Here is a 23039-nt window from a genome sequence, read left to right on the forward strand (position 1 = left end):
ATGAAACTTTTCGCCAATATACAAAAGGCAATAGCAACAAACCAACCGACTGGCTGCTTACTCCACTACATGCCTATCGTCATATATGCATACTACACATTTAGGCATATAAGTGAAATTCATCGTATCATTCCTGTTTTTCTGGCACGTTCCATTCAACGAATCGTCAGCCAGTCGGCAAGCCAATAAGCCGGTCGATTGTCTAGCCTGACGGCGTTTCAGTATTGTCTGCTTACATCGTTCGTTGTCTTCTGTAATATTCACAAGTCTTGTGACTGCATAACTAGTGCAACGTTCCCAACAATAATAAAAAAAAAATCTATATGATGAAATTACTAAAAAAAAGAAAAGACGTTAACTATACCTTTCACAAATGAAAAAGCTTTAATATACATACATACATAAGAACTAGATTTTCAACAATCAATTTGTAAGGGAGCTGTAGGCTACAGTAGTCCGATATGGAATTTTTTTCTGAGATTATAGTATTCTCTTAGACAATAATCTAAGCCAGATTTTGGGAAGGTATCTCGACAAAGGAGGATGGAGTCATGTGTAGAAGTTCACGCAATTAAGGAAAGTTCTCTTATTGTCATTCACTTGGGAGTGGCCAGAAACGATCCTTTAACATATGGCTCAATCAGCTCATGACTCCCGGTCTTAGACTAAGTATCCTCTGGGTAGGCAAAAAACATTCGTTTGAAGGCGAGCTAAAGTGAGAAGGCGTACCATCCCGCCCCTGGTTGTGCGCTGGGTTTGAGACCCGCCACGTGAAAAACGTAACCAATGAAAAAGATACGAACTTGGTTCTGGATATAAATATATATACATATGTATGTGCGTTAAACCAAATAGGGAGCGAGGCCACGCCCATTTCTTTAAATTTTTAGAACACAAGATCCCCTGAATCAAATTACAGTTCTATATCTTTCTTTACAAGTTTATTTAAACCTATTCTGGAATACTGATTCTATAAATAAGAGACAATCACGAAGAACAATGACTCACATATATAATTCAAAACCTCAGACACCTAGAATTTTGCCCGTCAATTACATTTATAATGGATTCACAACTAAATAAATAATGCCGTGATATATTATCAACACCTGTAAGCTAAACTAATTGAAAGATGCGCCCATATGCCACACCCACTAGTTCACTAGCACACGCTAGTTCAACACCTCATTGTTTGTAGTGCAGCCCAACGAGTTCGAACTACGCAGTTTAGCTCGACACCTCACAGACAAACCTGCAATTGGCTGACTAGGTGGCGTGTCGGTTTAGTATACCTTTAATGCCGATTAGAGCCAGTTGTTATTGATATGAATCGAATTGCAGCATAGAAATTATCTCATTCAACTTTATTGGCGCTCCCGCTCTCACCTTCCCTACTATGAGTATAAAAGTTTGCTCTCAATGCAGTTTTTGTGGACAAACACGCGGACAAACATATGCAATTTGCTTGTCAATTCATTGATTATTACTCATTTTACCCACATTCGTCACATACTTCATAACCATTCGTCTGCACATAGTTCGCGTATATTTGTTCGGCCGGTTGGTCGGTCGGTCGGTCGGTTGCTTCTCAATGATGGCCATGTGAAGCTCATTGCACTTTGTGCAGCAAAAATGCATGCAACTTTTTAGCCGGCCTAGAGTGAGTGAGTGCCCGGCCGCCGACGCCGTTGCCAAGAGACCGCAACAACGACGTATTATTCACGAACACACAATGTTGTCGAACTTGGTCAACGGACATGCGTACAAATATTATAATATATACATATGCGATAACATTCCTATGGTTCCACCCAGCTGTCTGGTAGTGCAGTTTGTGAAATATAGGGTGTTCCAAGAATTATTATAGAGAGTGAAAAAGCGTAATGTCAAAGTTGAGGGAAGGAGTAATCGATCGAAATGCCATCGAACTATTTAAATTAAGTTAGGTTGTGTTGGTAATAGGGTTGATCCAAAATGGATGGATCTCATTTGACACTTATTTGTCAAGCAGGATAATATCAATCTGGTAGAATCGGAAAATGTGTATCTATTGAGATATTTCAATCTCAGTCTAGCAAAAGCCGGACAATAGAGGAAGTGACGATATGATTCCACCTCGCCTTCCTTCATACAGCTTGTGTGAACCCATGAACCAGAAGAATCATTGGACAACTGACGCCAATCATTACTTCTTTTCGCTATTTGGTGCCAATTAGAGATACCAAGTGCAACCAAGTCCTTCACCTGATCTCTTCAACAAAGTGGAGGTCTTCCTCTGCTTCATGTTGTTGTGTTCTCTTCCCTCCAACTAGGCCAATGTCGCCGTATAACTCGTACAGCTTAGCATTCGATCGACTGCGAAATTCACCCTTGTCAATGCGCAAAGGACCATAAATCTTCCGCAAAACCTTTCTCTCGAACACTCCTAAGGCCAACTCATCGGATGATGTCATTGTCACTTCCATTCGGATGAAATTGGAATAAGTTCCCTAGCAAGGTCATCGGCTTTGCAGTTTCCCGCGAATCCGCTGTAACCGGGCACCCATACAAGTCGAATAAAGAAGAAGCTTGGAGATATTACTAATCAGGCCATCAAGTATAGGCGCTCGGTAACGGAGTGAATGCATAATTTTCCGAAGGAAGCTTCGGTACATCTACTGCTGTTTTGATGGCAGTGGTCTGGTAGTCTGCAACCAGAGTTGATGGAGAACTCCCGATAGAAGATCTCACCACTTACTTTCCCTTTTAACTTTGATTCGTGAAAGAAGCTCTCTGTGGACCCTTTCTCCAAGCGCTTCGACCCGCCCACAAATCCTTCGTAAGTGTGTAAGCCGAGAAGGAACCGTCAGGAGATGTTTCTGCGATACAATGACCCCGTAAAACATTATTGGCTTAAATAAGACCTCTTTCTAATAATTGCTCTTCTACAACAATATAAAATGACCAATGCCTTCCTCAGTCTCTCCTCGATGTTTGGCTTCCATTAAAGCTTCTCACCCAAGTATTTGACCTTGTCCAACGGTTAAAGAATAGAGCCTGCCACGAAAGGAACTGTTCATCGCTTGCGGAGAACAGTTCTTTCAAATGTTTCAAGTTCTTTTTGGTTTCGTCCATGATTCTGCGCCGTCAAATACGACAGGAATGATAAAATACTTATAGAGCATGATTTTTGTTTTTACCTACCAATCCCAAAGTAGCAGCGGTTAGCAAGAGGTTTTATGCGCTTGATCTCTAAGATTTAGTGTTTATTCTGGTTCCGATAAAGACAAAGTCCTACAGTTTTTCACACATTACACTCCATGACTAATTTTGAGCGCACCTTGTATCGATTTGCATTACTTTTGATCACACTTTATTACATACAGTGACTCACACGTCTAACCGGACGCGCGCATTGCCAATGATGGAACCCTCCAATCATATAGTGAACATCTTAAAAATGATACATATGATACATCAAATTAAAGGAAAAATCTTCTATTTTATTTTAAGAAACTTAAAAATAGTAATAAATTTATTCACTGCGTAAAATTTAGAGAAATAGCTCGCAACATATAAAATTCGTTCCACACAACTAACCGGATTTTTTAAAAAGCTAATGATTACTTATATTTCGTAGCATATCCTTTTGCAGATAAAACTGCTTCTAGTCGCCTTGGTATAGAGGCGACAAGTTTTTGACAAAATTCTGGTGGTATTGTGTTCCAAGCCTCCAAAATAGACCTTTTGAGCCCAGCAACATTGGAATACTGTCTTTAGTACACTTTTCGACTGACTTCTTGTCATACGTGCTCAATAACGTTCAGATCTGGGGATTGGGCAGGTGTCCCCAGTACATGAGGGCAGTTGTATATTTACCAAATACGAGCAATCTCCGATTTGTGCTTCGGATCGTTGTCTTGGTAAATTGTAAAATTGTCTTTAATTCCCAATGTGACACATGACTGCTTTAAAATTTCCTTTAAAATGTCGACATATTGGAAACCATACATAATACCTTGCACAAAATGCAGGCTGCCCCTTCCTTTAGCCGATATGCATCCTAAAACCATTACTGGCCCACCACCGTGCTTAAGTGTTGCCCTAGTATGTTTTGGCAAGTAAGCTTCGTTGGGACGCCGCCATACAAAACTTCAGCCATCAGATCCCTGCAAGTTAAACTTGCTTTCGTGTGTGAAAAGAACCTTGAAAAAGAAGTAATAATACGGTTTTATGATTACTAAATCAAAATTATGCCATTTGCCCTTTGTCAAAACTCATCAAGCCTTTTTAAATACAATTTCGCAAATTCTAGCCTATTCATTCTATTTTTTTCGTGTATGTACGGCTTTTTTACAACTGCTGTACCATGTAAATCGAAGCTTCTAAGTGTGCGGCGAATTGTTTCAGCTGAAACCTTCTTCCCTTTTTCATTTTCCAATATGTTTCTTACATTTTCCGCAGAGGAAAATGGATTTTTTTCAACAATTTTCAGTGTAAACTTTTCTTCGGCTTGTGTTAGCTTCTTTCCTTGACCAGCTCTACTAATATTATTGATCCTATTTTCCTTCTCAAACTTTTTTATAATATCGAAGACAGTTGAATTAGTTCTTTTCACAATCTCCGAAATATCTTTAATGGTTTTTCTTTCTTCCCATAACTGAATAATTAGCTTCAGAATTTCGATACAAGAATGAGCACGTGGGGGTGTCATATTGTTGTGTGGCTTACTCACAGACTTACCGGTAACTACTAATATGCTGAAAATAATATTCAGTGTTTATTCCAGTGGAATTCCACAACGATCAGAAGTATCGTTACTTGTAGAAGGTTACTTCTTGTAATTTTCCGGTTAGTTGTGTGGAACAAAATTTATATGTTGCGAGCTATTTCTCTAAATTTTACGCAGTGAATAAATTTATTACTATTTTTAAGTTTCTAAAAATAAAATAGAAGATTTTTCCTTTAATTTGATGTATCATATGTATCATTTTTAAAATGTTCACCATATGATTGGAGGGTGCCATCATTGGCAATGCACGCGTCCGGTTAGACGTGTGAGTCACTGTATATTATATGCTTCTCTGCTGTTCATTGTCGACGCCGTTGCCATCGCACGCAGTGGTGTGGATGCCACAACAACCAGAACCACCTCGACATAGCTCAATTGTTGTCGCGATATGTATGCACAACGGCACGATGCTGTTGCATGGTCCGGCTCATTCATGCCAGCTCTGGCTCTCTCCAAGTAAGCGCGCGCGTGCTCACTCTCAAACGTTTTCTGCAATATCTCTGGCCACATGCATGCGCTGCCTGGGTCTACTGCAGGCATATTTTCTCTACCAATTGCTGTCTGCACTATCCACATTATTTATACATATGTATGCACGCTTTGTTATTGTAGTACTTGTTGTTGTTGTTGTCAGTGCTTATAATGCAACTTATATAGTGTTTACTTAATTTTTAATTCTAGAATTTTTCCGACAACCACCACTCTGAGTTTGCATTCGAAAGCGTACACACGAAGCGCACGACGCAGCGAGCAGCAGCAGCACAACCACGGCGAAATCCAAAAGCGCATAATAAATATTGGAAATTTCCAACTAATGAAGCTGAAGCTTGTGACAGCGGCCAACGACCAGTGAGCAACAACAATTCGCATTTTATTGCAATTCAACGAAAAATCATAACTGTGTATGTGAGTGTGTGTTAGTGAAATCTTAACTGTATTTGCGTAGAAATTTTCACGGTTTAAAGAAAATAAATATTATTTTCGATAATTTTACATTTTAAGTTTTGACACTTCGAAAGTTGTTACAGTTAGAAAAAATCAGCAACAAAATGTCGCGTTTAAGTAAATCGAATTTGTCTAAAAAAGTGTCGCTTTTAAAGACTAAAAAGTTTATGTGATATTCGTATACGTTCGAAAGTCATATAATAACAACAGCAACAAGCAGCAAAATAAGCAATTATTTAGCGAAAAGGTCGTGCAGTCGAAACACTGCGTATATAGCGAGAAATTTGTAGCAAAACGCTAAAGTCGACCCAACACTGTGTGGTAATTTTTACAAAACGACTGGGCGCTTTAAGAAAATTTTGCGAATTTTATAAAAAAAAAAAATTTGAAAATTCCAAAAATTCTAAAATCAAAGAAAAAAACAATAAAATTTCATTTAAAAAGTTATAAATTTCATAAAAGAAAAGTTTTGAAAAATCCAAAAAATCAAAACTCTTAAAAACAATAAACTTTCATAAAAACATTGAAATTTCACAATTTAATTTTAAATTAAAAAGTGCGTTTTTCGAGCGAGTCTGCGTGAGTTTCGTTAAAAAGCTAACGAAATCAGACCCAAAACAGAAATTTTCAACTTCGAATTTCTGTGTGGTAGAAGCTCTACTGAAAATAAACCGTTAAAATAGCTAGATAATTTTTTGAAAAAAAAAAATTGTATCAAAAAATTCCCAAAAAAGCTCTTTTGCACCACTTTCAAGCACAAAAGTTTGGGAAAAACTTTAAAGAGTGCTTAAAAAAAGCGAACGGCCTTTAAATTGCACCGTGCCCCCAACGACCCTAGAGTTACAGACCCCCATACATTCCATAACAAGTCTAGCACAGAGTAAACACTGCGCGACAAGCAAGACCAGCAAACATAGCTGACAGACCGCGGTACGTGGGCAAAAGAAGAAGAAGAGACAGCAACAGTAGCAGCAGCAGCAGAAGCAGCTCAAGTGCAAATATCAAGCGACGCGTTCCATAACCAAATAGACGCCTTAAAGTTGAAAGACACCAATTGCCGTCACTGCCTAATGGCAAGTTCGCTCAATAAAACGAGACACAGGCGCAGATTGACTGCGATCTCGTTTCTATCGAATATTTCATTAGATGGCACACATCGGGATACTAAATTTGGAGCAACAATTGGCATTTGTGGCAACGCGGCTACAACGTACAACGCAACGGCAGCGGGATTACAAAGTGGCGCAACGACTGGCGGCGGTATCGGATACGGCGGCAGCGGCGGCGGCGGCGGCAAACAGCAGCATCAGCACCAACACTTCAACTACAATCGCAATAATCGACATCCACGGCAACAGCAGCAGCATCAACAACATTACCATCAACATCACTACTATACGCAACATCATACGAATGGCGCAGGTTGCAATGTGGGTAACGGCAACGCCGGCGGCACTGGCATGGCTTCGGCAGCCATGTATCTCGCCAATTGCGATGATACGCACATGGACCTCATGGGCGGCGGCAGCGGTAGTTGTTGTGGTGCTGGTGGTGAAGGCGGCGGTGGCACTGGCAGCGATGGCTGTGCCGATAGTACCGGCAGCGCCGATGGTGATGGGCATTTTAGTGAAATTGAAAATATGGGTCAACACTTGATAAATGCACGGCCAGGCAACGCTTACAAGGGCGATGGTGGCAATACAAAAGCAGCAACAGCAACTGTCGCAGCCAGGTCGACAGTCAAGCATATGGATGAATCCGCTGGTGACTACGACATCATCAGCGGCAGCGATGGTGGCGGCGGCATCGGCGTTGGCGTTGGTGGTGGTGCAACTGTGACTGAGAAGCGCAATGTTAAGCGACCAACATCGAGTAGTCGGCAACAGTGCAATCATAATTGCAGGCAAACTTCTAAGCATGGCACAATGGGTATTGCCAGCAAGCAACAGTTGGCCGGCGGTAGCGGCGGTTCGGGCGCCGAGAGCGGCAGCGATTCGGATAGCGTCAAAATACCAATGAAAGTTTCCAGTTTGGGTGCTGGCATACTAATGCCGTTGCGTGAAAGGTGAGTGCAAATAAAACCGTTATTACTTTACACGAAATATCAAATTGCTATTTAAGTGTGTGTTGGAAACGCAATGCTTCCAAGACATGTGTTTGAAATGATGCCAAGAGCGTTGACTTGTCATAAATCGTCTGTCCTTTTCACTTTACTAAATATAGCGGGAAAACTGCGTTGGGAAAAATCGAACGAAGTCGAATTTAAAATTTAATTTAAAAAGAAATTATGAAAATTTAAAAAAATATATTATAAAAATTAACAAAAAAACTTATAAAAATTAAAAAAAAAAATTATAAAAACAAAAAAAATTATAAAAAAAAAAAAATTATAAAAAAAAATGAAACCAAAATTTATAAAAAAAATTATAAAAAAAAATTAAACCAAAATTTATGAATTTAAAAAAAAATTATAAAAAAAAATGAAACCAAAATTTATAAATTTAAAAAAAAAGTATAAAAGTTAAAAAAAAAAATTAAAGAAAATTTATAAATTAAAAATAAAAAAATGTATAAAAAATAAAATATTTATAAAACAAATAAAAATGTTTATAAAAAAAAAATATTAAATAAATATATTAAAATTGCTAATGTGAAGGAAGTTTTAAACGAACACTTGCTTGTAACGGGTGATTTTTTTGAGGTTAGGATTTTCATGCATTAGTATTTGACAGATCACGTGGGATTTCAGACATGGTGCCAAAGAGAAAGATGCTCAGTATGCTTTGACATTTCATCATGAATAGACTTACTAACGAGCAACGCTTGCAAATCATTGAATTTTATTACCAAAATCAGTGTTCGGTTCGAAATGTGTTTCGCGCTTTACGTCCGATTTATGGTCTACATAATCGACCAAGTGAGCAAACAATTAATGCGATTGTGACCAAGTTTCGCACTCAGTTTACTTTATTGGACATTAAACCAACCACACGAATGCGTACAGTGCGTACAGAAGAGAATATTGCGTCTGTTTCTGAGAATGTGGCTGAAGACCGTGAAATGTCGATTCGTCGCCGTTCGCAGCAATTGGGTTTGTGTTATTCGACCACATGGAAGATTTTACGCAAAGATCTTGGTGTAAAACCGTATAAAATACAGCTCGTGCAAGAACTGAAGCCGAACGATCTGCCACAACGTCGAATTTTCAGTGAATGGGCCCTAGAAAAGTTGGCAGAAAATCCGCTTTTTTATCGACAAATTTTGTTCAGCGATGAGGCTCATTTCTGGTTGAATGGCTACGTAAATAAGCAAAATTGCCGCATTTGGGGTGAAGAGCAACCAGAAGCCGTTCAAGAACTGCCCATGCATCCCGAAAAATGCACTGTTTGGTGTGGTTTGTACGCTGGTGGAATCATTGGACCGTATTTTTTCAAAGATGCTGTTGGACGCAACGTTACGGTGAATGGCGATCGCTATCGTTCGATGCTAACAAACTTTTTGTTGCCAAAAATGGAAGAACTGAACTTGGTTGACATGTGGTTTCAACAAGATGGCGCTACATGCCACACAGCTCGCGATTCTATGGCCATTTTGAGGGAAAACTTCGGACAACAATTCATCTCAAGAAATGGATCCGTAAGTTGGCCACCAAGATCATGCGATTTAACGCCTTTAGACTATTTTTTGTGGGGCTACGTCAAGTCTAAAGTCTACAGAAATAAGCCAGCAACTATTCCAGCTTTGGAAGACAACATTTCCTAAGAAATTCGGGCTATTCCGGCCGAAATGCTCGAAAAAGTTGCCCAAAATTGGACTTTCCGAATGGACCACCTAAGACGCAGCCGCGGTCAACATTTAAATGAAATTATCTTCAAAAAGTAAATGTCATGAACCAATCTAACGTTTCAAATAAAGAACCGATGAGATTTTGCAAATTTTATGCGTTTTTTTTTAAAAAAAAGTTATCAAGCTCTTAAAAAATCACCCTTTACATACATACATCTATATTTTTATATACATCACAGTTTCAATTTAGTTTTTCCCATTTCCTTGTGACGCACCAAAAATTCGCCAATTATCCAATTTCGTACAAAATCATAAAATCATTGTTCGCAGCGCTTCACAAATAAAATATGTCGAGGACTTATTCAAGCACTGCGCATAATTGATAAGATAAGGAAGAACCTGTTGTTGTTGTAAATTGTTATAAAATATAATTCTTTTGGACAAATTTAATAAAATTGGCAGCAATTTCTGCTTTCCAATTTCATTTGGCAAAGCCACTTAAGCCTTAACTACCGCACAAAAACGGCAATCTCAAAATTTCCACTTGAATTGTATCGCTGCTCGATTGTAATGCGAGTATTACGTAAATAATTTGCGCTACCGTATTTTTTTCTACTTTTTTCGGCGAAACAGACGACAATGCAACGCACGCCACTTGACAACACGGAAAATTGCGCTTACCTGCGTAAATACAGATGTTTGTGTGCATGTGTGTGCTATAATTGATTATATTAATCATGTGATATTTATTTGTTGTTGTTACAATAATTATTATTTTTATATATTTGCCATAATTTGCTGCCTCGCGTTGGCTGCACTTTTTTCCATGGCACACGGTACTTTTATTATAAAATTCGTCATATACTCCACATATTTGCAAATAAATTCTTAAAAAAATTCAATAAATTATGAAATTAGAGTGAAATGCCAAATGACCTTAAATGCTGACATAAATATGCATGAGTGTGTCATTACTGTCGATATTAGCCCTGTAGGAAAAAATCACTGTTATGAAAAATACTGCCAATTTGTGGGAAATTGTAATTTAGTTATCCTAAATTAATAGATTAAAAACTAAATTTTGTAGAATTCTTCCAAAATAATTTCTATAAAATTTAAAAAAATTTTGAAAGATTAATTTTTTAAAATTTTTGTATTATTTTCCATTTTTAAATTTTTGGCCTTAAATCAAATAAATATTAAAATATCAATTACTTAAAATTTTTTTTACTAATTAAATGTAGAAAAATTAGATTTAGTAGATATTTATACAACTTTTAAATTTTTACTGTAATTACTTTCAAACTTAAAATGTTTGTTCTTAAATATTGTCGAAATGAAAAAAAAATAATAATTTTACAAATACCGGAAAAATTTTGTTTGATTATTTTTTTAATAGTTTTTACAAAATTTTTGAAATATGAATTTTAGAAAACTTTTTAAAATTTTTGAAATTCATTTCATATTTTTCAAATTTTTACTGTATTTATTTTCAATCTCAAAATTCTTTTCCTTAAATTTTTGCCAAATTTAAAAAAAAAAATTATTTTACAAATTTAATAAAATTTAAAAAAAAATTGAAATACGAATTTTTGAAATTTGAATTTTATAAATTTTTTAAATTTTTATACTAATTATTTTAAATTTTATAAATTTATTTTACAAATACATATTTCAAGAATTTAATTTTGAATAATTTTTTTGTATGAAATTTTAAACATTTTTGAAATTTGAGTTTTATAAATTTCTTAAGTTTTACCAGTAATTATTTTCAATCTCAAAATTTTATACAAATTTTTTAAATTAATTTTACAAATTTTTCAAGATTTTAATTTGTAGAATTTTTTCAAAATGTTTTTATAAAATTTTAAAAAATTTTGAAATTTCAGTTTTATAAATTTTTTTTAATTTTTTTTATCTTAAAATTTTGAAAACTATCTTTACAAGTTTTTTTTTAATTTAAATGTTCTAAAAATTTTTCAAGAAACTTTTTTTAAAAACTCATTTATTTATCGTTATTTTTAATCTTAAACCCATTACCATGCCTTAAAAATGATCATTGGGTGGAAAAATATGTTTTAAATAGTTGTAAATATTTCTTGTAAGCAAAAACGAAAAATATATTCAAAAAATCCCCCCTTCAGCCACGCTCGTATGACTTTACTTAATTGTTATCAAGCTTCGCTCTCATTGAAAGCAAATTTTCTTTTCAAGTCAGCACTTTCCTACAGGGTATATTTCCATAAAAATCCATACATATCACATTCACTTGATATGCTATTTTGTCTATGCGGCGCCGTAAAAATTCACATGAATCATAATTGATGCCGTGACGCATGGTAGGCACGCGACACAACGCCAGTCATGTAAAGCGTTTAGCTTACTCGCATTTAAGTCGGCTGACCACTCACCGCTTGGTTGGGAGCGCACACTGCCACACTGCGATATTTTCATGCTTATTTACATATGTACATGTGACTGGTATTTGTTAACTATTTATTTATATATATGTATGTATGTATTTCTGTGTAAATTTCTACGCAAAGATTCCGTCAATAAATGGGAAAATCATTTGACGCTTTTCATTTCCAACTGTTTACCTTTAATTGAAACTGCAATTTGTTTAAATCGCGTATTTTCTATTTCCTGCAAACATGTGTGCGTGTGTTAGTATGTATAAATATATTTTTTCGTTTTCCTATTTCTTTATCCGATCTTAAATAATCCACCACGTGTTTTGCAAATGCATATCAGAACAAACATACATATGTATGTGTGCTTATGGATGTGTATGTGCTTAATTTACATTCAGCTAAATTTAGCCGCAAAATTTCAGTTCAAAAATTTAATTCAACAAATTAAAAATAATGTGACATTCATTGTGACTTTAATTGGAATTATAAATTTATTTCATTTGACAAATTTACGCTAAATACTATGTATGATGGGCACAGCTATGTAATCTATAGTATTAATTATTATTATATATTTTTTTGGCAAATGCATTTCTTTCGAAAGTATTGATTAACATAGAAAACGAATATACTTATGTATACTTTATTTGTATGTAATGGCCCTGGAATAGCTTAGAAGGCCCGCTTGTTGATTTATCATAACCAGTATCTAAGGTATTCCACCTGATCAAATTTGACTCGGACTGACAAAAAAAACAAACATTTTCATGTTTTTGATGATATTAGACAGCTGATAAATTGCAGAAATGCATATGCAAATTGCAGACATTAAGAAAACACGCTTGCCAATCATTCCACAGCAATATTTTGACCAGCAAACCTTTTTTTGCAAAAAAAAATTAATTCCAACAAACCAACTGGCAAACGGTGAATACAATTTTTAAGTGGCATAACTAGGCATAACGTTTAGAAACTTATATTACAATAATTAGGCTTTGAACTGCAAATGAGCATAAAGAAACATTTTGTATAGCATACCTTAAGGCGCTGCAGTTTCTTTGTGAATTGAAATGTGTGTTTTTTTTAACTGTAGAATATATAATATTTAATTTAGCTTTAGTTGTGGCAAAATATATTGAGCTCTCACTAAATTTCGCATTTTTATAGCATATCTTCAGGCGCAGCAGCTTTTTTAAAACTAAAATGTATGTTTTTATCTGAAAATTACATTATTTAATTTATATGTATATTTTGTGTCGTAATGTCAGTATATTGGGCTCTCACTAAATTTAACATTTTTATAGCACATCTTCAGGCGCAGTAGCTTCTATTTGAACTAAAAGTATCATTTTTTTAATCTGTAAAAAATTCAATATTTTATTAGTTTTTATTTTTGTCAAAACGCCAGTGTTGAGCTGTCATTTAATTTCGCATTTTTATAGCGTATATTCAGGCGCAACAGGCTTTTTTTTTAAATAAAATGTATGCATAATTTAATCTGTAAAAATGATATATTTCAATTATAATTTTTATGACAAAATGTCAGTGCATTGAGCTCTCACTAAATCCCGCATTTTCATAGCATATCTTCAGGCGCATCAACTTCTTGTTTATAAATAAAAACTTGATGATTTTACTAATTTTGTTTTTAATACTTCATTTACATAATTTTTGTTTTTAAATGTCAGCATATTGAGCTCTCATTAAATTTCGCATTCTTAGTATATATTCAGGCGCTGCAACTTTTTGTACAAATTCGAGGATTTTTTAATTCAATATTTTATTTTTATATATACATACATATATTTTTTGTTAAAATGTCAGTATATTGAGCTGTCGCTTTATTTCACACTTTAAAGCATATCTGCAGGCGAAGCAGTCTTTGCTTTACATTTTTAAAATTTATTTGAATATGTAAAAATAACTTTTTTTCTATTAAATAATCAAAAAATAGATTATTAACATCAATCCGTTGCGCTGTCAAATAATTTCTCATTTTTTTAGCATACATGCAGGCGCAAAATTTTTATTTTTTATGAAACAGGCTTTTTTTTTGCAGATTTCAAAGCATTTTTTTATTTTAATTTTTCCTGAACTCATTTCATCTCATCTCATCTCGATTCAATATCAAATTCGTTTTTGCTTATTTAGCTGAAAATTTCGCAAATCAACACCAAAATCGGTTGAAATGTTTGCCAAAAAATGTTTGCTATTCAAGTAAGAACTTTGGCACCGCCATAACCTTACGTCGGCAAGCGCCTTCACGAACATAGCAAAAATTGTAAATTTCTATGAATATTTTTGTTGTTTTTGTTTTCTATTTGCTTTTTTTGTTTTTATTTTATTTTTTTTTATGTTTTTTATTTTATTTTATTTTTTTTTATATTTTTTTTTTTTTTCTTGTTTTGTTCAGCGACGGCCAATGCACTGGCGCTTGATTTTTTTTTTCACTCGGTATTTTGATTTGCAGCCAATTTTCACTGGCTATTTGGTGCATACTTGCAGTTTGATGCAAAATAAGTGCTACAAATTATACTAGTACTTAGTTATACGTATATATGTATGTATGTATATTAGGGTGCATCGAAATAAAACGAATATTTTGAATTTTTGCTTGTTACTCCGAAAAATTATGCGATTTATAATGATTCTTTTTTCATGCTCAATCACCCAGCTGCCAAATCTGCTCCACAGCAATACCTTGCATTATTTATGCCCGCTCTTTGTATTCACTTTTAAATTGCTTGTTTATAAATAATTCAAAAATAATTGCAGTAAATTTTTGCTCGTTTCAATTTTTTCAAATTTTTCTTTAATGTATGCGTATTTTATTGCTCGCTATTATATCGTCGTTAATACCGTAATTCGTGTTGAATGGAAGTGTGCGCGACGCGAGTCTGCATGTATGTATGTATGTGGACTAGAAGTACCCGCCAGACCGTTAAACAAATAAAAAAAGAACAGCAACAACACAAAACATTTGCCATAAATTTGCTAAATTGAATTATTTTATTCATGGCAATTTACTCGCCTGAGCACAATGTACTCGTATCGCACTCTAAATACTAAATTAGAAGCACAACAAAACGCAAACAAATTCATTTTCAAGTCGCCGCAAGCTGGCACTTTTTTAGCAGAATGATGTAGTGTAGTTTATATTATTGTGTATGTATGTACATATGTACATATGTGCTAATGTGCATACCTTTTGACGTAGTGCGCCAAATTAGTAAAAAAATGCTAGTGTTTTATTCGGCTCGTTTATTTTTAGTTAATTTTCAGTTAATTGTACTGAATGTTGCACGTTCTTTTCGTGATTTATTACCCGTTAATTCGGTATGTTTTCAAATAAAAAATTTTAAATATTTTTTTGACACGCAAAGCGGCAATCAATCATTCAATACCTGTAATTTGAAAATTAAATCGGATTTTAATCTAACTGTTGCTTTCTTTAACTAAGTAGAGGAGTTAACGAGGTTGTGTACTCGGTAAGAGCTCGACTAAAATTTTTTAAAGGCTTTTCCTAACGAAGAAACACTTTTTTTGACAGAACGTGGCACGTAGTGGACTAAAGAGTAGTCTTTGTTTTAGTTGGCTGTCATTACACATAAATCTATAAACTTCTAGAGGGTCTTGGCACCCAAACTAGCATTAGACTTGAACATTTTGTGACGTTTTCTTGCGATTTCCCTCTTAGATCTTGTATATTGGGTAGTCGAAAAAGTCTTTTCGTATATTGGTCGACCACTTTTAGTCATTTTTTCGCTTGAGACATTATTCCATTAGTGTAAAACTTTTCTGGTTTCTCGGCGAAAAGCTGCGGCAAGTAATTTTCACAGGCTTCACCATTAAAAGAGTTCTGCATTGACCGAAACAAATGGTAGTGCAAGGTCAGCACTATATGGTGGCTGCATCAAAACTTCCCAGTCAAGCTCTCCCAGTTTTTGCCGAGTCATCAAAAATGTCTGGTCTGGTCTAGCGTTGTGCTGATGGAAGTCGAAGCCCTTTCTGTTGATCAGTTCTGGCCGTTTTTTCGATTGCTTGCTTCAATCTCATCGGTTGTTGACAGTAAAAAGCAGAATCAATCGCTCGATCAGGCTGGAATAGCTCATAGTTGATGATTCCCACCAAACACTCAGCATAACCTTTGGAGGCGTCAATCCTAGCTTTGCGACCATTTGTTGAGCTTCACCACGCTTGGATCATGACCTTTTTCACACATTGTTGTCGTGTTTGATACACTTTTCGTCTCCTGTTACCATTCGCTTCAGAAATGGTTCGATTTCATTTCGTTTTAGCAAAGAATGGCAGACTTTAATTCGGTCCATTAAATTTTTCATCGAATTTTTCAACGATAGGTCGACCAAAGCGTGGTGCATCTTTCAATTCGAATTACCCGAATACATCGAGGATTTACTAGCAGTGTATCCTGGGTTCTAGAAAGCATAAGCTTTAAGTTTTCAGCAAAAGTTCGAAAAGTTCTGCCTCCTATAAAAGCTTGCTTTAATACAATCTTTTAGAAAATATTACCTAAATACATCGAGGATCATCTGGCAGTCACATAAAGCACACTAAGCTGCTTGCGCCACTGTTTGCTCAGTTAAGGGCTTTAGTATGTCCAGGATAAGTCCTCAACCAACTCATAAAGTCGTTGAGTGCTAACAATTTAAGGCATTACATAACCTCTCCGTTTTTTTCCTTCACATTGCCGTTTGTTATCGATTCTCGCCGCTTTCATTGCACCGCGTGAACTAGGTGTCGGGCTAACTGCCAATGGGTCAACAAATTTCTCAACCCAGTCGCTTCGACGTTGCCTTATTGCAATACACAGTCTACAGTAGCCAAAAATAAGTCGAGAACACAACAAAAAAAAAATACAAAAACAACTGTAGAAGACTTTTAAATGAGCACAGACAAAAAAGTGTCGCTTATTTTTGCCACATTCACGAGCCTGCAACATACATAAATCAACGGCAAATTGCATTAGCATTACAACCTCGTAGCGCTGAGGCGACGAGGGTCTTTAAACTTCCTTGAACTCGTCGGCCGCGCCAAGCAATGCACTGCACTCAAAACATGCAAGTATGCAAGACGCCTACCCAGCTACCCCGCTAGCGGCGCACTTTTTGCTACTGCAACGCTGCCAAATGGAAAAGTGACAATAAAAAATGCAACATTCAAAAAGCTCTCGTGCATTTTTCTAATGCTTACTGCGAGCTCTGACGATGGAAAGAGAGAGTGTGAGATACCATGCAGAGAGCGTAAAGCTGCTGAGCGCATAGTGCAATTTTATTGTTGTGGCTGCGACGCTGCAAAAGCGCTTTGCCGGCACGACTGCTGTTTCGCCATTTTTTATGCTTTTTGTTACTGTAATTCTGCTAAATTCTTATTGTTTTTGCATTGTGGTAGGTCCAGGGTTTCGCCGCTGCTTTTGCTCGCGTTTCTAGAAAGCTCTATGGCGAAATTTCCAAAACGGCTGCATAATACTGCTGTTCTACCGCCACACCTGCGCTCTCTCACCTGCTCGCCAATTTTTCAATGCCTCGGCAGCTGGGAAGCGTTGAACTCTTTGAAATCTCCGTATGTCTATGAGGTACATGTGAACACTTGCGGCGAGTGACATTGATTTTCTTTTAGCGACACGAGCGAAATAATATTTTTTTGTGTTTACAATGTGCAACATTCGGTGGTACATTGTGACTAGTTGTGGACTAGTTCATCACTGCCAAATGAGATTTGAAGTTAACTCCTAGCTTCTGACTAAAATTTAAGCTTCAAATTAGTTTTCTAGAAAACTATCAAAACAAAGTTTTGAGTTTTCATTCAATTCTTTTTCTTCGTTCTGTAATTCTCAACCGGTTTACAAAATGAAGAATTCGTTTAAAAAATGCGCTAATGAGCACATTATCACTTATATTTATTAAAATCTACAAATTCCAAAAAATTTCAACCAGTACTTGTCGATATTTTTTCAACTAACAAACTAGGAAAAGCCTCTTACGGCCGGAGGTCCGATTTTGTTGTGCTCCAAGGGCAAAAATATTGCTACCAACCCAGCCACAACTTCGTTCATTTGATCTCTTATTGACGAAAAACTTTTGACCAACAACAAAAGAAAGCCCTTTCGCAATTCTCACATCGTTGCATTTACCACACTTTAACATTTTACCGTTAAGTCTCAACGATTTGCAAACTGTCAAACAAGAAGAAGCAGCAATAAATCCCAAGTTTTGTCAGTTTCAAACATTTCGTCGGACTAACCCAACAACACAGCGCACCACACCCTTCGACACAAGTTCACACCTTTTCTGTCGCGTATAAAATACCGTTAAATGCAATTATTAAGCGACTTGCTTGCAATGCTTGGCAACAGCTGCTTCAGATTCGTAACCAAAACAAAACAAGTCAACTGCCATCAAAGCTAATCAAGACAACGGCCACGACATCGTTGTCGATGCGAACCGACACGAGCGTTTAGCAGCGCCAACGAGCGCATAACCGTTGTCATATATCGTTTTAAAAACTGTCAGCAGCAGCTGTGACAATGTTGTTGACACCAACTTGCCATATACGATTGTTACATATTTATTTTGGCCGACTTTACCGAACATGACAAATTGGTGGTTGTCGGCAGACGCAAATATTTGCTAACACAAGTAAATAGCTGTATAATTTCTATGGCTACGACAAGTCGGCTGAAATGGCGGCGGCCACGAGTCTTGAGTTAGATGTGTTTATGTATGGCAAACATTGCTGACTGCGTTTATATAACTGTTTGTGTGAAAAAGATGCAGTTTAAAGCATGCCATGAGCCTCTATGCTGTTTTAGTTGGTTTAAGATTTTTTGGAAGTTTGTGCTTTGAAGTTTGTTTGAAAACACGTTGGGAAAGATCTGTGTCTAATAATGAGTTTTTTAGGCAGTTTATTTTTATTTTTGATGTGCAATTTCCCACATGTGTTTTTCTCCACAAGAACCTGCTCATTTGTTGGTACCGCCGATATGCAAACACTTGGAGATATAACTGCCTCACAAACTGATTGATCAAAATCAAGTACTTATATGAAAAAGTTATTTATTTGGAAATATATCTTCGCGAAATTTGGAATAGATTATTACCTTAAGCAGTGCTACAATATCCGAACATATTGTTGAGATCAGAGCATTATAGCTTATAGCTGTCATACAAACTTATCTATAAAAATCAAGTCCTTCCTAGAAAACTTTTTTATATGACATAATATCTTTAAGACATTTAGCATAAATTATTGTCTAACGGAACGCTACAATCTCCGAACATATGGTTCAGTTCGAAACACTGTAGCATAAAGCTGCCATACAAACTGACCGATCAAAGTCAAGCCCTTCCATAGAATATTTTCTTATTTGACATGATATCTTCACGAAAAAGATCTGACTGATTCTTTTACTTGACAAATTATCTTCTCGACAGAGATCTGACTGATATTTAATAGATAATTGTATATAATATTCAGGCAACGCTGCTTCGAACTACACACAGTGAGGTGTATGAAATGCTCCGAATCTACAAATATACCTTCAAGCACAGTCTCATCAGTACCTTTAAGCGTCTGTGGCGGGGTTTGAATGCTTTTACAACAAAAATAACAACAATCGCTTTATATAAAGACAAGTAGAATATTTCTGGAATTTTCTTATCGCGTGAGGGTACCACTCAAAGTGTTTCTTATACGTGTTCTTCGAATTTTTGCCTTATAAATTCCAACATTTATGATTTATTTATAATTTTGATGGTCAAAAATATATTTTTCAAACATAATGTATATACATATATTAATATGACATATCGCTCCTTTGCTGCAAGACCGGCATAAGTCAAAAAAATCGATTCTCCAGAAAACGCGTTTAAAGTTTTCAACTGACTACAACCTTACACCTCTTCTCAAGCGGAACATATACTTAAGAGGTATTTATATGAATTTTTCACTCAACATGAAGTATGATATAACGAACAATTCTGCAGCATTAACTCAAAAATCACGTTTTTTGATTTATGCCGGTCTTGCAGCAAATGAGCGATATGTATATGTATATATTATAAGTATAAATTATATGTATGTACCTATGTATGTATGTTCCTATTGGCTATACAACTCATAATTTTGTCTTGTCTGTAGAAAATATTCACTTTGACAATCAGCAGCACGTTTTTGTTGTATTTATTTTTAAATTTTTTATTGCCTGATACTCGTATTTTTACGCTCGAGCGGCTTAGTTATTGTTTTTGTACAGTGAACCATTGTATAATGCTTTTTTTTTTCAATTCAAAAATAGTTACGTACATATTCATAGACCTTTAATCTTATATTGAGCTTTGCAGTCTCTAATTAAATGCCTAATGCACCGACAATACTTTTCATTATTAATTAGCTGCCGTCTGCTGTGGCCCAGTCACTGCGCGTATTTTTTTAATTAATATTGTTTTATGCATGCTTGCAGATTTTTGGCTGCCACTCGTTTTTAATTTATATATTTTAACGCGTCAATTAGTATAAACTGCAGCGGTATGGGGTAGTAAAAAATTTAAAAATTTTAAAATAAAATGTATATAAAACTTGTTTTGAGAAGATTTTCGTATAAATATATGCATGTTACTGCATGTCTTATAATAAATTTGAAGTTTTTTGACTGCTGCTAACAGCTGTTTAAAATGTAATATTTTGATTATAAAGCTGAAAAATGTTTGTAAATGAAAATACTGCCTTTTCATTTATATTTATTGTTGTTTAATATTTTTTATGCATTTATAATAAAAAAAATATTTTTGATCCATTGTGAAAATAATTTTCTGTGTTAATTTTTTAAAATAATAATAATTATTATTTATTTCTTTTTTTAAATTCATATATTTTGTTATATAAATTTCTTTATTCTTTTATATAAATGAAAATATAATTTACAAAAAATTAATATTTTAATTTATGTAAATTTTTATTTATAGATTTTTTATTTAAATAATTCTGTTTACATATTTTTTGTTTCTTTTTATATTTCTTGCATTATTTTTATAATTATATAATTTTTTTTTTAATTAATTTATTTTATTTTTAATTAATTATAATAGTTTTTTATTATAAAATTATTTTTTTAATTAATTAATAATTTATTTTTTTAATTTAAGTACATGAAAATAAAAAAAAAAACATTTTTGATAAATTTACAAAAAAAATTGCATATTTTAATTTATGTAAATTTGTAATATATTGCTGTACATCTATATACATATGTACATATATTTATTTATTTTCTCCAAAAAATATTTTTCCAAAAAAATTTTTTTCTAAAAATATTTTTCTTACAAAATTTTTTTCTAAATATATTTTTCCTCAAAACTTATCAGCACAACATCTATCAATGCACTTTTCTAATTCTTGAAACACACTTTAGTACAAACATGCTTTCATTAATCAAACCAAATTAGCAACCCTTTTTCGATTTCGCACAAAAACATGCAGAATTAATTCGAACAGCTGCATCACTTGGCGGCATATTTACAAACAAATTATTATGCATAAACAAATTGCAAAATAAAAGTGAAAATTTGCATGCTAAAATTAACAAAACGGAAAGTGGAACAAATGTTGGCACAGAGAAAATGCGATTTATGCAAATTTGCCTTATATGAAGAGAAAAACCAAATCACATCACATCGATTCATGAGAGTCACTCGAGCACTGTCCAGGCACGATACCTTCTTTTCTTATCTTACCTAACCGAACTTCCTCCGCTTGAAATTCCATCTCCAATTGTTGTTTATCTGTTTATTAATTGTCACATCTCGGCTTTGTTTACTGAAATTAATTCAAATTCCCACAGTAGTCATATTGGTCGTGGGGACGTTTCATGCCAGCCATGGCGGCGTCGTCACAGCAGCGGAAGTTTTTATTATTTTGAGTTTGTTTTGATTCTTCAGTCAGCAAAATGCTGACTATAGCGCATTCCAATGCAATGAAAATATTTTGAAGAAAAAAATTTAAGAATAACAACAACAATCATTGCAACACAATACCGGTGAATAATAACTTATGAAAACAAATAACGAAAAATTTGCATATGTGATGATTTTCTATCACGAATCGCATAAGCTCGTGTGAAATTTTGAAAAAAAAGTTTAATAAAATTTAAAACTAAAAAAAAATTAATTAAAATTTAAAATAAAAAAAAATACTATTAAAAAATTTTAAATTCACACGAGTTTATGCGGTGCGCAAATTTAAATTTCTTTTAAATGAATTTAAGATTTGTTAAAATATTTTTTTTTTTATATTCTTTTATATTTTTTTTTTATTTTATTTAAATAAAAAATTTGAAAATTTTATAATTATATTTTTTTTGAAAAAAATTTAAGTAATCCATTATAAAAAAATTTATTTACATTATTGCTTCTAAAAAGTTTAAATTTTTTTACACTTAAATTTTTTAATACATTTTTATGTTAAATTTTATTTTTTTACTGTTTTTTTTATTTTTTGATATTTAAAACTTTCCAAACGCTGCACTCATTTCAGCCTCATAAGTATTATTTCATTATTATTGTTATTTTAGATTGTTAAATTGTAAAATTAAAATTGTTTTTCTATTTTTTTTCTAATTTTTTTTTTAATATTTTTTTAATTTTTTTAATGTCTTTTTTCTATTTTTTTTTAATTTTTGTATAATTTTTTATATTTTTTTCTATTTTTTCATTTTTTTTTATTTTTTTTTTAATATGTTTTCTATTCTTTTAATTTTTTATTGTTTTTTTATATATTTTTTTCTATTTTTTTTCATTTTTATTTGTTTTTGTAATTGTTTTCCTTATATTTTTTTTATATTTAAAATTCTAAAAATCATTTTTTTATTTTAAAATTAATCTTTGTTTGTTGATCCTAAAACTTAAATTTTTTCAAATAAGTTAATTTTTTATTCTATTTTAAATATTTGTGTGCCACTCACATTTCAGTTCCCAGCTTTGCGTGGCAGCTTCTGAGGTATTATTATTTCATTTGTATTGTTTTGCCACAAAGTTGTTTACTATACAACTACCCAATGCTGTTGTTTTTGTAATTTGATGTGGCATATACAAAATAAAATAAGCTGAAAT

At 33.9% G+C, this 23039-nt stretch overlaps 1 protein-coding gene across 2 annotated transcripts in view; it reads left to right on the forward strand.

The window, feature by feature from the left end:
- The window catches only part of LOC105228423 (CDK5 and ABL1 enzyme substrate 1), a 61687-nt gene that overhangs the window by 2117 nt on the left and 36531 nt on the right, over positions 1-23039 (forward strand). For both annotated transcript variants that reach the window (XM_049453615.1, XM_049453616.1), the window contains exon 2: positions 5453-7781. In XM_049453615.1, the coding sequence (XP_049309572.1) occupies positions 6787-7781 (995 nt within the window). In that variant the 5' untranslated portion in view covers positions 5453-6786. The remainder of the gene's footprint in view (positions 1-5452; positions 7782-23039) is intronic.

This window comes from Bactrocera dorsalis, chromosome 3 (assembly GCF_023373825.1).
Source record: "Bactrocera dorsalis isolate Fly_Bdor chromosome 3, ASM2337382v1, whole genome shotgun sequence".
In the NCBI taxonomy this organism is placed as follows: Eukaryota; Metazoa; Arthropoda; class Insecta; order Diptera; family Tephritidae; genus Bactrocera; species Bactrocera dorsalis.